Genomic DNA, 17,204 nt, shown 5'->3' with positions numbered 1-17,204 from the left:
ACAATGCATCATAGAGAGAGACTGCGAATCTGGTGCACCGATCAACAAAGCTGGCTACAAGAGTGACATAATGACACCTTTTCAGATGAGTCCGGTTCTGCCTGCAGTATTCTGATGGCGGTATACATGTTTGGAGGCTCCGAGGAGACTGCACATCACCTGCTTGCATTCGATATCCGCATAAGGGCCCTGCACCTGTTGAGATGATTTGGGCAGCCATTGGTTAGACGACATGCACATCTCTAGTGCGGATCAATGGTAATTTGAACACATATTGGTACATTAATGACATCTGACGTTCAGTAGTTGTGGCCTATCTTTGAGGCCTGCCAAATGCTATCTTCCAACAAGATAATGCAAGACCAAATGTTGCATGTCATGTTCTGACCTTCCTCAATACACGGTGTATTCGACTGCTGCCCTGGCCTGCATGATCTCCAGATCTGTCACTCATTGGAAACACTTGGTCATGGATTGCTAAGAGAGTGGCCCGCCACCCCTCTCCAGCTAATAAGGTTGATGATATGTTGTATGCATTTGAACCAGCATGGAATGATTTGCCTGTTTCTCCTCATCCAAGTCCAGTTCAACTCCATGCCTAACCGGGTAAGGGACATTTTTGCTTCCATTGGTCGCAGCTGTATTTACTAATTTCATAAATCCCCAAACTGCATACAGCATACAAATTTAATCATTTTGTCTTCATGCCATACCGTTTAAATTCAATAAATATGTTTTTTGTATTTGCTTTCCTTCATGGTGTTGCAATTTTAATGGCCAACAGTGTAAGAAGATTTTGCAATTCAAATTTTGAGTCACAGAGGAAAATTTGAATTTCTTATCAAAGTTCAGAAAAACAATTTAAAGATTTGGGCTGCTAATATAAACTGACCTGTGAATTATTTATTTTTTGTTTGAATGTTTAAAACGAATCATGTATATCTCAAAGGTGTGAATTTTTGCGCGACTTTGCTATCTGACTTTATATTACTTAGTCTTTGTTTGAACCGACTTGAAAAATTTCAGTAGAGCATGACTAAGATGTGTGGTATAATTGTAAGTTACCTCCTTCAAAATCAATGCCCTCTTAGTTGATTTTTCTGAAATTTAAACATTTGTCATGCTTGCTTTAACATCTTTGTATTATGGGAAATATGTTCTTTTTATACAACTTCTTTATCAAATGAAGTGTATGGTCATTCTTTTATGAGATTTATCTTGCATAGAAGTTAATAAACTAAAATTAATTTGTTAATGGAAGTTGCGTAGATGAAATCAGCATTGTTGAAATAATGGTTTTTATGATAGATGATCTCAGTCTCATTATTTTTCATTCTACCTATTAAAATCATTACTACATCCAAAAATTTTTCGTTTCTTTTTGTACTAAAAGTATGTGGATTTTGATTTGATTTTAGCTTTAATTTATAATCTTCATCTTTTTTTTATTTATAGGCTAAATATACCCGCCTATAATGCAAATTGTGTCTTTAAGTAACCATTGATAACAATCTGAGTTTGTGGTATCTTTTCTTTATCCATCTATGATACAAAAGTCCCTTACTGTTTTCTGTGATATATATTGCCTAATTTGTTAATAACTATTGGTAAGAAAAAAAAAACAAATTAATAAGGTACATAAAATTAATTGGACAATCAAGACTGTGTTGTATTTTATCTTCTGTAATATGTTATCAATATTTTGTTTCCAAAATTAAATACAGATTGAAAGGCAGTTTAAGAAATCTTCCTTGTTATAGTGTATTAAAATGCTTCCTGTGGATTCCCTATTGTATAATGTAAATACAGGCCAATTTCCAGCTGAAAGTTCTCCACCAAGGTATCTATTCCACAAGGTTGATCTAGTGTGTTTTGCTGTAATTAGGTAATTCCTCGTTGAAAACTTTCACTCAGAACTGAGGTTCTCAAAAATTCTGGTTTATCCATTTTTACTGAGTAATTAGGATATTAGAATGGTTTAAAGCATTTCCTCTTTTCTCCATTTTGTTAATTTAAATATTTGTTTTCTTTAATGCTCTAAGTTATGACTTAATTTGTTCATTGATTAATGCAAGGAGCATCATGCCTATCCAGATTTGGAGTGATGTCTCTATGAGAATTTTCTAAATCAAAATGCTATAAATTCACAATACACATAAAGAGAATACTAAAAGACCTATGCAGCAATGTGTATTGTAACTGAAACCCAGGACTAAAACCTAGTTTTCAGCAATCGTTTCCTCTTTCTGTGGTAAAGCAAATGATGTTTAATAAATGTGGTATTAGTTAAGAGATTATATTCAGCCAACTATTCATCGCTTCTTGAAGTAATTTCTCAGTTTTTTCCCTACCATTTATAGCGTACAATAAGAGCATAACTTATCAATTAGGAATACAGTACAAAGTCCGAAAACTGGACTCATCGGGACTTCGGCGATTTCTGATTTGGGATTTTTCTGGATAGATCATCAATTTAAATCTAGTAAGATGGCATGTAGAAATTATAAAATTAAAAATGTGAAATCGTGATTTATGAAACAATGAAGTATTTATGATCTAAAGGGTATAAAAATTTACAAAAAAAAAAAAAAAGCTTAATTATTATTTGTTTACCTTATTAAGCATTTCTTTCAATGTAAGTTCTTTAAGTTTCTTCATTTTTTGTGCTAATACTTTCTCTTTAATTCTGTAGACAGACATAATGTAGAAGTCCTGTATCTGCAGTTTCGAGAATTCCGACTAATTTGTCAATCGAAATTTTCTCGTTTTCAGTAACTTCTCTGTCACTTTCTTCACTATTCATCTAGAACCATATTACAGATTTCGCCATTCATTAATGATTTATGATTGAGAAGCATTGTCATCACAATAAAAAACTTCCTTTTCATTTATTACCGCTTCTTCACATTTCTTTACAAAATCGGTTAAATCGTAGGAGAGCCCATACCCTTGGCAACAAACCGGGAAAGTGCAGAATCACCCACTGCTTCGCACGTTTCTCAAAATCACCAACTTGAAAATAGCAAGTCAAAGAATTGCACAAAATCGGTATCCATGTGCACATCGACCTATTTTCACTTAAAAAGGCATCAGAGAATTGCCCAAACTTGGCATTGCACACTCCCTTGACTTTGTCCATGTATACATCGATATGCGCCATATAAATTGGCACGCCAAGGGTTGTGGGAAGTGCTTGGAAAATTTCACCTTTGTTTTGAGATATCCGAAAGCCTTTTAAAATAAGTGGCTGTCATCATCAAATTTAGCTATCCTTCACTATACATATTTAGCTATGCATTACAAGCTTGGCGACTAATGACAAGTTGTTCCATTAAATTTATCTTGCTTTAGTCGTGCACTGAGACAATTGAGCATGAATTGTACAGTACACTCCCGATTATCCACGAAATTGGGTGGCGTGGCCGCCACGGATAACAAAAATCGCGGATAATCCGAAAGAAGCTAAAAACGGGTACAGCAAAAGAGAAAACAGTCATTCCAATTTTGAAAAATCGTTTTCTGTACAATAAAACGCAAAATAAACAGCAGGAAATGTTTAACTAATGTTTAATATTTTAGTATATCACTCAAAACTAACCTAAAATGCATTTTGTTAATGAAAACAGAAAAGTGCTTTGTACTTACGAGAGGCGTCAAGGATACACAGAAAACTAATACGTATGTACTGTTTTAATACCGTAATGTATTATGTAATTACAAAAGCATAACTGTAAAACTATACCTTTTTGAAGAAATCAGTCATTTGCTTTGGAAGCATTTTCTCATGATCCGAGTTTGCATTTTTCGTAGCATAAATTCCTCGGCCAACTCCGCGTCGTCTTGTTCTTCCAAATAGCTCAGCAGTCCATCGACTTGTTGCAAAGCCACTTTGTGAGTCTTCCGCATCTGCACAATGTGCTCTTATTCGCCTTCACTTTGCTGTCCTTCATTCTCGGTCTCTCCCCTTGCTTTCTTCACAATTTTGTCATCTGTCAAGCGTTCGAAGCCAGGATCGTTGACGTCACACTTCAACCACTCGTTAATGTTTTCAGCATCGACGTTCTGACCACCCAGAACTGTTTTCACCATATCGGCAAGAGTTGTTGTGGGCGTGTCTACATCTTCATTCTCTTCTTCACAACTCGAAGGGTTTAGGTTGTTGTTGGCTTCAACATTAGGCATGAGTTTTCTCCATGATTTTATGAGGGTTGACGGTTTCACTGAGTCCCATGCAAATGCAATATCGTAGATGCTGTCCAAGATTGTGTAGTGTTTCCAAAACTCTTTCAGATCATAACCTTTTTCAATTTCGGTCATTAGCAGCTTGGTTCGGTATGTTCTCTTCATTGTTGTAATGACTCCTTGGTCCATGGGTTGGATTAGCGCAGTAACGTTTGGAGGGAGAAACTTTGCAAATATTTGTCTATCAGAAGACTTTAGCACGCTTGTTGCTGGGTGAGAAGGTGCGTTGTCGATCAATAGCATAGCTTTCTCAGGCAGTTTTTTCGATTTAAGATGTTTACGCACTTGAAGAACAAAGATTTTTTCGAGCCATTCTTGAAAAATGTTTCGGTTCATCCATCCTTTTTTTTTTTTTTTTTGATTAAAGTAATCAGCGGGCAAATTTTCTATCCTTGTGCCTTTGAAAGATCTCGGTTTTTTTTGACTTTCCAGTGACAACAAGTCTAAGTTTATGTCCACCGGTAGCATTACTGCAAGACATGATAGTGATCCTTTCCTTGCTGCTTTTATGACCCGTCGCTTTACTTTAACTTTCAAATGCTAAAGTGCGAATGGGAAGACATTTCCACAAAAGTCCCGATTCATCGGCATTGTAAATTTGTTCAAAAGATAGGTCTTCTTTTAAAACAAGTTCTTGAAATTCATGGTGGAAATCATTGGCTGCTTGTTGGTCACCACTAAGTTTCTCCCCATGAAATCCAATATCTCGAATTCCATGTCGCTGCTTAAAACGAGTCAACCAGCCAGAAGACACATCAAAATTTCCTTTCAAGCCTATCAACTCAAGAAAGGTTCTTGCCTTCGCCTCAATGATAGGACCATTTACAGGAGTACCCTCTTTTCGAACTTAAGCTAACCACTCTGTCAAAGCCATGTCTAGCTCATCAAAGGTCCCTTCATAGTTTTTCACGTTTTCATTGCGGAAGCACTGTTCGACATTGATGCAAATTTCACCAGTTTGTCTTTTTTCTTTAGAATGTCACACGCTGTTGTTTCCACGATTCCATAATCCAATCCCATCTGCTGCCTTGTAGTGCCGTTTGCTACTTTGGAAATTAATTCTAGTTTTCCGCAATCGTCAACACAACCTTCTTTCCTTTTCCTGACATTTTAAATTGGTAACGAAAAGCACAAGCACTCAACACAATAAAAATAAAGGATAAGAAATTAACTCCTACCGGTTCGCAAACACAATCCGGCTTAAACTAACAACGACGAGTGGAAGGAAGTGGACGTGTCAGTAAGATTAAGACGAGGGAGGTGGAGCGGGCCTGCAGGGGTGAGTAAGAAATCACTTGCTCATCAGAGGGGTAGGTTCCGAGAAGGCCCGGGATATTTTTGCCATAAATAAGCATGTTGTTAGCAAATTTAACGTTTTGTTCAGTTTTGTGAACATTTTTATTATCTTTGCTTTACGCTTGTAAAAAAAAATTGTTCGGCAGGCGCGGATAATCGGAAGTCTACTGTATTAGTTTAGTTATTTATTATACTTATGTCTATTTCTTGGACATGCTTAACCTTTTAACTGTCATGCCCGAAATAATCTCGGGCACAGCACTGGTATTCCAAAATGTCACGGCCGAATATTACTCGGGCTAATTTTTTGTTGAGTGCATTGCATTGTTATACCGAAATATATATCGTGAGAAGTTTGTTTCGGCTTCAACAGATGGCAGCATTTGATTGAAGGTTTCAAAGGATAGAGGTTAAAATTCAAAGTGCGCAGCATTTTTTTTTTTTTTTTTTGACTTTGAGGCAAACATTTCATTTTTGGAATAAAAAAAAATTAACAATTTATGCACCCAAATCATCAAAATAACTTGACAATTAAAAGGTTAAGGCTTATCATATTTCTGAATAAATAAATTCTCACATATGTAATACAAAATGTAATCTTTGGGTCTATCTCTATCATCAACAGAATCTATTTTTATCATATGGAAAGAAATTTTTGGTAAATTTTTCCTCGTCAACATTTTCTAGCGTATTTTAACTTAAATCTGTAATCAATGCCAAGCATAATGTCAACATAAAAGGTTACCATACTCATTTATTATTCAATTACTAACATAAAAAAATTGTTTAGGCATCGCTACAGGAGTCATTACTCAAGTTGTCATGTTTTGATAAACATGCAGTGATGAAAGGAAAGTATAATAAAGAATGATTTGCCAGATCAACGATGTATCTATGTGGTATATTTCGGTTTAAGATGTGTGCCAAAGCAGATATGCAGCAGCGGAGCCAAATTACTGATCGGACAGATTTGTGCTAAAATGAACATTTCTTCGATAACAAGGTATTTTATTTAGTATCAAGTGAAATTAAGAATCATTACTCTCCAGATTTATATTATGCGCGGAGGGGGGATTAAATGCACATGCGTAAAGCCTACGAGAAAAAAAACCTTAGTGTTGCTTTTGAGGTCTGGATGTTAGATCATTCCGGATAATGGACGTCCGAATATTGGACTTTGTACTGTATATGGGATACTGTCTTTGAACAGGGTTCGTAGCGGTCCTTACAAGTGCTTATAAGTCCTTATATTTGAAAACAAAATATAAAGGCCCTTATAGGTACTTACTTTTTCTTTTAAAGTTCTTATTTTTTTGTTTTCAATGCTTATTTTTTGCTTTTAGTGCTTTTTTTTTAATGAACGCGCTATTTTTCCTATTTTTCCCCGTACCAAAGCCGAAACTAAATAAACAACTTTTCTTCCTAATATGGAATGTCAGATGCTGAGTCATACTCCCGGAAATAGCTTTTCCCCCTTTCTCTGCATTAACATAACCTTTGGTGTACACAAAGAGTACAGACAGGTGCCTGTCGTTCTATTGGTCAAAGAATTGCGAAAGCAGTAGAAAATTCCGCTACATTCGGCATTCTTTTCCTCCCACCCAAATACTACACATGTTTGAATTTCTATCAAGATCTTAAAAATTTGCATTCTCGTTCTGCTTGGTCAGTTCATATTCATGTTTGTTATGGTCGTTATGCTTATATTATGAGCATATGTATGAATGTTTATAATAACATAGTTGCAGTAACTGCTGAAGTGTAGTAAACTTCCAAAAATGGTTGTGTTTTAACACAGATTAGCTTTCTAAGGAATAATATTCGGAATGGCTTAAATAAAGGGAAAGTAATCGAATAGTCAAAATAATTACATTTTTTTTGGCCAATATATTATACAGTACGAAGGTTGAGAGGTCTCCCCTTTCTCCGCAAAATCTTGAATATTGAAACTGTTACAGTTCGCTGCAAAACAAGCAACGGACTTTTTTTTTTTTTTTTTTTGGTTACTTTCCAATCTGGATTGAATAGGACTAAAAGTTCTGTGGTCTACCAACCCAAGCGAAGAATGATTCTATTCTGGAAATTTAACGCCGTGTGTTGAAAATTAGAAAGAAAAACACCCCAATTAGTTAGTTCTTTATTCTCCCAATACCGGCAGTTATTGATTCCGATTGCATAATATCACGTAGGGAAGAATTATGGCGCACGTATTGCGCAATAATGTTTGCGATATTTTGCAGAGATAATTAATTTTGATGTTCAGTCCAAGATTTGTTTATGAACACTTACTTACTAACTGAAAGAGTTTTACTGTGCTTGCTAAGCAGAATATTTTTTAGTTCCGTTGGCTTATTTTTATATGATGCACATATTGAAATGTCAAAAGCATTTATTAGCGGAAAAATCTAAAGAGCGGTTACAGTCTACCCCCTCCCCCATCCGCTCCTTCAAGTTAGGCTCGACTGTCCGAATATTCGCCAGTTCCAAGTATGCGGGTTAGTTAAGCTTTTACTGTTAAAGATGGCTGCTTGAAGCAAATTTCTTCAGAAATGTTCCTCTTTTTTACTTAAATTACTTTGCTTGCAATTTCTTTTAAGAGAAAACTGATATACAATGAAAATTTAGATTTAAATATCAATATGAGTGGAAAAATAAATTGTATTTATTATTATGTTCCAAACGAATACAATAAATATGCCTTATTATTATTTATTTTCTCTATTTTGAACTGAAATTTCATCATTAAATCTTGTAATATAGTTTAGTTCTTCAAAGTTTTTTTTCTCTCATTGTAAACTAGTTCTGTAAATTGAACTATTATTTAAAATAAAAAAAAAAAAAGAAAAGTAATTATTTTCCATGGTTAAGGTAATGCTTATTCTCTCTTAATAAGTACTTCATTTCTCATATTTTAAATTACAATTCTAATTTTTAAGGTTATGCAGTTGTGTATGATGTAATTAGACAGGTGCTTATTTTTTTTCTTAAAATGAGCTTAGAAAGTGCTTATAGGTGCTTATTTTTTTAACTAAAATGTGGCTATGAACCCTGTTGAATTTATGCAAAAGCAGCCAAAGTAATGTCTTTTTTATAAAAAAAAATGTGTGAAATGAAGCTGCGATTAAAAATAGGATGCTGTATGTATATGTATCATGTTTTGCCCTATGTATGCTCTAAATGTAAAACACTGCCTTAAATATATATATCTTATACATACTGCTTTGCAGGATGATGATTTAGAAGAAGGAGAAGTCAAGGATGGTAGTCCAAGCCCTAAGCAACCAGCACGTGCAGTTTGCAAATTTTATAATAGAGGCAAATGTACCTATGGAAATTTATGTCGCTTTTTACATCTAAGTGTTAATAACAAAGGCTATTATAATATGTTTGCTGGAAATTCAAGATATTCCCTGTATGGATTGCCTGGAAATAGTCCTGGGAATGCTCTGTGCCAATCAAGTTTATCTGCTGGTATTATAAATCCAATTAATCAAAGAGGAGGGCCTGTAAGTATTTAAAACTATTTTAAAACTGCTGGTATCAAAGAATTGCTATAATTTCAGTGATTAATTTACATACATTTTTTGCTTTCTGTTAGCGTGGAGGACCAGACTTTTTACCAGTTCCACCACCTTTGCCTCCACCACCTCCACCAACTCCAGTAGAAACTGCATGGGAAAGAGGCTTAAGGGAGGCTAAAGAGGTGAATTTTTTGTATTATTTCTACATTTAATGGAGTATTATACTGCATTAATGTATGATTTTAGACCTTTCTCTATTTCCATATATTGTAAGAGCATGAAAGGGCATTTCCTTCATGGAAGCGTTTCTGGCATGGCTGTTTCTCGATCTATTTCAAAAATGGAAGATATGTGGCTCAGTTCTTGCTAAGGGCTTAGTTGATATTTTTATGTTTTCTGCTTTGAAAAATCCAATAGTTTCTAACAGAGAATTTTTTGTTTCAAGGTTAGTTTTCTACTAAAGATTAGATGGGCTTCTTTTGTTATGGTCTCATTAAAAAGTAAAACAGTTTGTTTTCCAGCATAAATTCCTTTTTTAAACCTGCAAATAATGTGTCATTGTACCAAAATTCCAATTTTCAAGCTTTAAATTCTATTATTTAGCACATTCCTGTTGTGATGGTTGTAGACAGAAAATGATGTTTAGTAGCAGTAAGTTTTTTCTGTAATTTTGTGCAGTAGAATATTTATCTTTTTTTCTTGATAATAGATTGTTTTGGAATATTGCCATTTTAGAATTATCTGCCTTGCTTCTAAAGCAGCCAATCTCTCCTTCAATAAGAACTTCATCATCTTAAGAATTGCAAATTCTCCATCTTAATGATTATTCCAAATTTATCTATTAAAAAGCTGTGTTGAACTCATTTAAAATTTGAAGCTAAATCATAAATTTGAAGGATATGTGCCTTGCACTTAATATGTATTTAATGATGTCTTGCCATTAGTAGCATTTAATGATGCTTATTTGTTAGTGGTATATCAGAGACAGGTTGGTTAAATTAAAGGGATAACGATAATCAGGTTTTCATTTTATTTCATCCATGGTAAAGTAAATCACATTTTGCATTTATTTCATGAAAATACCATTATTGTTATATGTGTAGTGATAATTTTGGTCACTAGTATACATTTGAAATTAAAAAAGAAAAAAAAAGTAATCCACTAGATTAATAAATACTCAAATACAAAGTCAGTGATTGAAATATATATTATACATAAATGAAACTCTGCACATGATACTGTGTGTAAATGTTTTCTGCTATCCAGATCATGAGCAATTTTTCAATGTGCTGTAATGTCTCTCATCTCTGTAATCAAATTTACTCACTTTCATTTCATGCAAAAAGAGAAGCCGAGAATTTTGGGGGGGGATTTTAGTAATTTGTGGTTTGTAGCCCTGAAATGTTCTCAACAGTGTGCTTAAACACTCAGGGTGGTTATCATTGTTTTTTTTTTTTTTTTTTTTTTTTTAAATAGGTATGGAATGTAATAATTCCTATGAAATAAAATTGCGCATCCTCATATCTCCATTTTTCTCCTGCATTATTTTTCTGTCTATATAACTCTCAGCTTATAGTCTTGTACATTTCTAATAAAAAGTGTAATTTTAAGATGTTAATTACACTTGTTTTCTTAAATGTGTAAATAATTTTCACAGTTAGTGAAGAAAGCAAATGAACGCAAAAAAGAGGAACCAGACTTTGAAGAAAAAAGATTGAATTTAAGCATTGATGTCAATGAGAAATATTTACCTGACATTGATAAAGAAAATGAAAATTACATAGAGAAATCATATAATAGATCTCGTTCAAAGAATGATATCCACTACAACAAGTAAGCATTTGCTTTAATATTTGTGTACTATTAATGCATACAATTATATTTGATTTAAAATGTAAATAAAATCTCTTTTGTATTTCTTTTAGTAATTTAAAATTACAGCATTGTTTTGCTAACTTTTTAAATTCCTTTTATTTTTTATTTCATACTTTGTACTTGTGTGTGTATATATAAGAAGGGAAGGTTATTTATTGTGAGGAGAGTAAAATAATCTAAATTCATTCTGAAAGTCTAAGGAATATAAATTTGTAAATAACTGGACTAGCATTTTTAAAGATTTTAAATACTTTTGAAAATGCTGCACTTTTAGAACAGGGTACCTATAAACGTGCCTTGATCCTGTCACATATATTTGCTGCTTCTTTGCTGTTAGATCCTCTTAGGCAGAGAGCTCTCGAGTGCTTTGACATAATCAAACAAACTGAACCTTTATTGCTAGTGATAGATTTGTTGAAATTTTAAGGTTGTTTTGGTTGATGAACATTGCAATATGAAAATAGAGGCTACTACTTAACCAAACTAAAAAATAATAAGGCTATTTATTATCAATTAGATAAAAGGCAATTCTGTGCTGCAAATTATAAGGTTCTTTACCTAACACGTGCAGTGTCAAATATATTATTCTTGTTTTATCTAATAAAAATAAATGACTGTTTTTTTTAAATATGATTTATGTTGAAATCTAAGTTGCAGTTTGACATACCGTGCATACATTAAATGTGTATTTTTGGTGTAATATATGTATTATAAAAGTGTATTATCTCAGAAGCTAAACTTTCTCTTATGTGCTCATACTTACACATGGGGACAAATAATGAGTTAGTTATGATACCAAATATTACTGTCAAAACTTGGTGTGACGTAGACGTTGAGAATATCACTTCTTGCATCTGCTCAGCAGTTAATGAAGCTTCTTGCTGCATTCCTCAAGCATTAAGGTTTTGTGCCAGGAAACCCACCCCCACTACCTCAAGACCAGCACGCCAACAGACTTCCCACTAAAATTAGATAACAGATTAAAGAGAGAAATTGCATAAGGAAATTGAGGCATGCTATTTCCTTATGCCTTTGGGACCCAAAGTTAATGAAATCACTTTAGAAGATTTGTAAGAATATTAAAAATTTTAGGAAAAATAAATGGTCTAGATGCCGCAAGCAGTTCTTTCTGATCTTCCACCAAAGGACTAAATCGTAAATATGTGTGCATCCACCCGATTTACGTGAATAATCATGCTGTCCTCACAGACAGAGATAAGTTCATGGTTTTAGCTAATCATCTGAAGTATCATTTCAAGGCAAACCCCAGCCCTTGAGATATCAACTTTGTCTATGTGGTGTGCTGTACTGAAGTTCATGGTTTTAGCTAATCATCTGGAGTATCATTTCAAGGCAAACCCCAGCCCTTGAGATATCAACTTTGTCTATGTGGTGTGCTATACTGTCACAGATTCGCTGAATGCATGAACCATGCAGGATCCATTGCATGCATTGCAGGATTCGCCATGCCCAGTGAAATGAGTCATATCAAGAAACTCGAGGCTAAGAAGGCACCAGGTTATGATAAAATCAGTAATCTTGCTATTAGCAATTTTCTATATAATTTTATAAGCAGATATACTGGTATTTTAAATGTCTGTTTAATGCATTCGTATGTTCCTAAATTATGGAAAATTTTGAAGCTAATCGTCATCCCCAAATCGGGCAAAGACGACCCAAGCTGTTGGTTATATGCCCATCAATCTGTTATCTGGACTGGCCAGAATTTACAAAGGGATTATTCTCAACAGAACCCAGCCGTACATGAATTTACTTGCCCCCAAACAATATGGGTTCGGGAAAAGCTTCTCTATGACAAAACAGTTGGTCAGGCTCACGAAGTGCATAGGAGTGACTGTGCACAAAAAAATATTACCCTACTGATGCTGGATGTAGTGAAAGCTTTCCACCACATCTGGCAAGAGGGTCTTTTCTACAAGCTCTTTAAATTAGGCTTTCATTGAGAACTCATTGAGGTGATTATACCCTTCATTACAGACAGAAAATTTTTCGTGGAATTTGGTAAAGAGCTTTCTGATTTTTGGATTATTAATGCTGGTATATGCTGGTGTCTCGTAAGAATCCATTATTGGTCCCATCCTCTATTTATTCTTTTTTGCAGATTTTCCCAAATTTCATTTAAAGAATTATCAGTTCTTAGGATGTTATGCAGGTGACACAGCCTTAGCTGTGAAGTCTGTTATTGCCAATCATGCTGTCAAGACTCTGCAAAACATTATTCCTTTGATTGAAGAATGGTACTCCAAGTGGCATAGCTTTATTAATGAGCACAAATCACAACTTTTAATAATATGTAGATGATGTTTGAATATGCCTGTCAACAGAAAACTACCTTTTTAATGACAACATCCCTCAAGTCAACAAAGCCAAATATGTAGGAATCAGAGTGAAAAAATGAACTGAAATGATCATTCAATAAAATTCATAGCAAAAACCTTAGGAGTTATGGATAGTCTTATGCCATTAATTTGGGAATTACTCAAATTTGGACAAATTTGGAAAAGGAGACTTGTATATCATGGTGTCCTTTATAGTCAACTTAGATTACATGCTGAACCGCAGTAGAACTCAGAACAAACTACAACATTAATACCCTTGCTCGTGAACCCTTTTATAAAACAAGCTGTCCGTTCTCTGTTGATTCTTCTGCCTTCTGATTTTGCCATTCCTTTTCTGTTAGCACAGTTGAAAAAAAGTGAATCTGCCTAATGCTTTAAAAGCACATTCCTTGGATACTGATTATACATACACTTTATTCCACTGGTCTCTAGCTCCATATCTATACGGATGGCTCATCTAAACCTGATGGTGCCTCTGACTCACTGTTATGGTGTTTTTGAGGGTTCTGTGGCCATTGGGTTAAACTCAATGAATTTTAAGGCTGAGGTGGAGACTATCAGGCTCTCTGTAGACTTCCTTCTATCACAAATTATAAGACGGCTGTCTTTTTTATTGATTCTCAGGCAGCAATCTTGGCCTTTGCTCCTACCATACCATAATGATGACTCTGCACGCCTTTCTGTTATACGTACTTTCGCTAGCAATATTCTGATTTCAAATTTGAAAATAACTTATCAGTGGATCCCTAGCCATTGCGGTATTCGGGTAACGAACATGCTGATTGGCTCTTTAAGGAAGCGTGTGTCTCAGTAGTCTTACTCTTATACTTTTGAAGAATCTTTCGCTGTGATAAAAAGTAAAATAAAAGAGAAAGTCAAAAATACATATAATAACCCAGGCCATGGAAAAGGCCTGCAAAAAATCTTCAGTCTAGATTTATTCCTCAAGACCTGAGATACGCTACAGTTGCAAACTTTGTCGTCAACACTGCTCACGACTTTTTATTTGGACACTTGCACTGCATTGGTGTTGTTTCTTCTCCTGATTGCCCACTCCCCTCTACAGGGAACTGCATGGATTTTAATCCTATCTTGTGTCCTCATCTTCTTTAAGACAAATCCTTTTCTGTTGCTGACTGTTGTAATATTGCTGAACTATACTGGGCTGCTTGTGGGGGAAGTTATGGTTCCTCGGCCTCTTCTCAAACATAGGTGTTTTTTTTTCAGGTTTTCAGCATATAACTCTGTATATTAATATATTATTATTATTATACACATTTCTATTTCAGCAGACATCACCATCTTTTTTGGTATTTTTGATTTTATTCCAGATGTCTCGGATGGTTAGTGGTTTAATTTTTGTTAGTAGTTTTATACTTTAGTATGACATTTATGTGGCACTGTCAGTAGGAGAGCTATATTAGTAATTTTCCATTTTGTCTAGTGAGGTCTTTGTATCTGACATATTCCCTGCTGTTTCAGAAATTAGCAAATTGTCACAAAGTAAAGTTGTTTCAGACTCACTGTTGTGACCTGCAAAAAATTCAAGTACTGTTTGAATGCATTGTAGTTTTGCATATCACAATAGCAGCAGTTATAACAAATTAAAATGTTAGATATCCCTTTGAGACACTTTATTAATGAAGAAATATTTAAATGAAATAATGCCAGTTATAACCTGCATGTATTACAGAAAGAACTTTTATTTATTGTTACAGGTATTAGTATTTTCAGCTATAATATTCATCTTGCTGGCCACTGTATTAGAAGTATATATAAAATTCTATGGGGGGGTTCCCCCAAAATTGTGTTCAATTTGCTAATAATGCATAGTAAAATGAGGGCATTTTTTCTAACTGTTCATTTTATGAATTCTTTTTCTTATGGGGTAGCAGTAATGTTCAAAGTAACTCTTTGCTTTGGGAAATGTGTTTAATGCTTATGTTTCCTAAGGAATTGACCCAGTTTACATTTGCTATTTAGTGGATATGCTGTATTTGATTCATTTCAGCTGGAAAGTCTGCAAAAGAAACTCGCTGTTTTGCAGTTTTCTTTGGCCATTATTAGTCATTGTTTTTTAATTTGTGATTGTTTTGCTCAGTTCAAGTGTTGCATGCATTTATTATGTTGGAAGGATGTAAATAAATACTTTTTTAAAAATTAATCTTAGATATGATGAGTCAAATGAGGTATTTGACAATGGTGAACGGGAAGCTCGTGAGCACTGGCGTGGAGGTCGTTTTGAAAATTTTGAAATCCGATGGACTAGAGCTCGCACACAAGACATGCACATGGTAAATTCATTTTATTTTTCAGTGTTTTCTATGTTCCCCTGTTGTTAATTATATTGTCAAGGAATTAAAAAATTCTTTCTTACATAGTTTCTGTGACAAAAGTCAGCTTATTGATCCAGTAATCTCAAATTATTTCGGGCTGCTTGTGGTTAACTTTTCACTGAATTCTAAGTCCATCTTCATTTGTCCACAGTATTTAAATTGTCAATTTTGTGCGGAAGTCTAAACATTAGAAATATATTGTTTTGTTGGAGCAATTTGTTTAAATCTTGAATTTCTGAAATAGAAAATGCAGATTTTCAAAATACAAGTTTTTATTCAAAATTTTGAAATCTGCATTTATTGGTGATAAGTTTCTTAAAATTTTACTAATTTGTGTTGATTAAGTTACATGTTGAATGTTATGAGAATGGTTATTTTAAAGTAATTTGTAAAATATGATCATTCTTCCTTTTTTTTTTTTTTAGAGAGTTTCACATTCATTACAATTCTGTCAACTATTGAATATGTTTTACATATAATTTTTTAACTACATTGTTAACCATTGCATTCATAATTTTTAATTAAATACACTTTTGAATTAGCATCTGTTGGCTACTGGTTCAAAATAAAATTTTATGTATAAGCTATTGAATGCAAATGAAGGAAATTTAGGCATTATTCTTTTAAATAATATTTTTTTAGGTGAATGATGTGTTTGGTTTTTTGACGTTACAGTTTACAGAAATAAAATAGGCACTTCACATTACTGACACAAACTTTAAGTTTCTTTTAAGATATGTAATAGAAAGAGCAGTTTAAAATTCAAAGATGTACAAAGTCTGCAATGAACTTGAAACTATGATTCTGATGGAAAACGTTTCTGTAAGTGCATGTCTAGTTATACAGTACAAATGCATTGCTATCCAAATCCTGACTGATGTGCAAGTTTTCCTTTCATGTAGCCTAAAATTTCATGTAAAAAATGTATACATAGCTTGCTTTCAACTGCAAATTGAGTTCTGTATATATACAAGGTGTGTCTATTAATATCCAGGATTCATGTCACAGCATGAAACCGTTCACTTGCCCGAGAGAGGCGCTGCTGGTATCTGGAAAGTAGTACATCTGCAAATGGTCCTTGCAGCGTGCATCAGCTGTAGACACGAGCTTGGCTGGGAAAGACGAATGGAAACGTATGTGGTGAAGTGTTGTCAAAGTGGTAAAGTGGTGTTGTGGAAGTGTTGAAATAGAACAAAGTTTGAGCATCAAACTCTGCTTTAAACTGGGCAAAAGTACGACAGAAACACCTGCAATGTTGAAGCAAGTGCATTGTGAGCAAGCATTATCCCGTTCGCACACATTTGAATGCTATGTACGTTTTCTGGACAGCCGTGAAAGTGATGAAGATGATGACCACACTGGGTGACCGATTTCTGTGCATACACCTGAAACAATTGAGACAGTTCGCAAGCTTGTAACAGCGGATCGGCGACTGACTATTCGAATGTTGGCCAGTGAATTGAACATCAACAAAGACTTGGTTCTCCAAATTCTGATGCAAGACCCAGGGAAACACAAAGGTGTGTTCCAGATTTGTCCCACACTGTTTATCAGACGATCAGAAGCAAGTCAGA

At 34.2% G+C, this 17,204-nt stretch overlaps 1 protein-coding gene across 4 annotated transcripts in view; it reads left to right on the top strand.

Annotated features, from left to right (window-relative positions):
* Positions 1-17,204, top strand: part of pyr (pyramus) — a 123,346-nt gene that overhangs the window by 54,146 nt on the left and 51,996 nt on the right. For all 4 annotated transcript variants that reach the window (XM_085807684.1, XM_085807683.1, XM_085807685.1 and 1 more), the window contains 4 exons: positions 8,766-9,044; positions 9,137-9,241; positions 10,717-10,892; positions 15,465-15,588. In XM_085807684.1, the coding sequence (XP_085663810.1) occupies positions 8,766-9,044; positions 9,137-9,241; positions 10,717-10,892; positions 15,465-15,588 (684 nt within the window). The remainder of the gene's footprint in view (positions 1-8,765; positions 9,045-9,136; positions 9,242-10,716; positions 10,893-15,464; positions 15,589-17,204) is intronic.

Source organism: Stegodyphus dumicola, chromosome X1 (assembly GCF_044657685.1).
Source record: "Stegodyphus dumicola isolate Sdum_Otavi_A_Nest chromosome X1, ASM4465768v1".
NCBI lineage: Eukaryota > Metazoa > Arthropoda > Arachnida > Araneae > Eresidae > Stegodyphus > Stegodyphus dumicola.
Note: the sequence above shows the minus strand (reverse complement) of the source record. Positions and strands in the feature narration are given on the sequence as shown.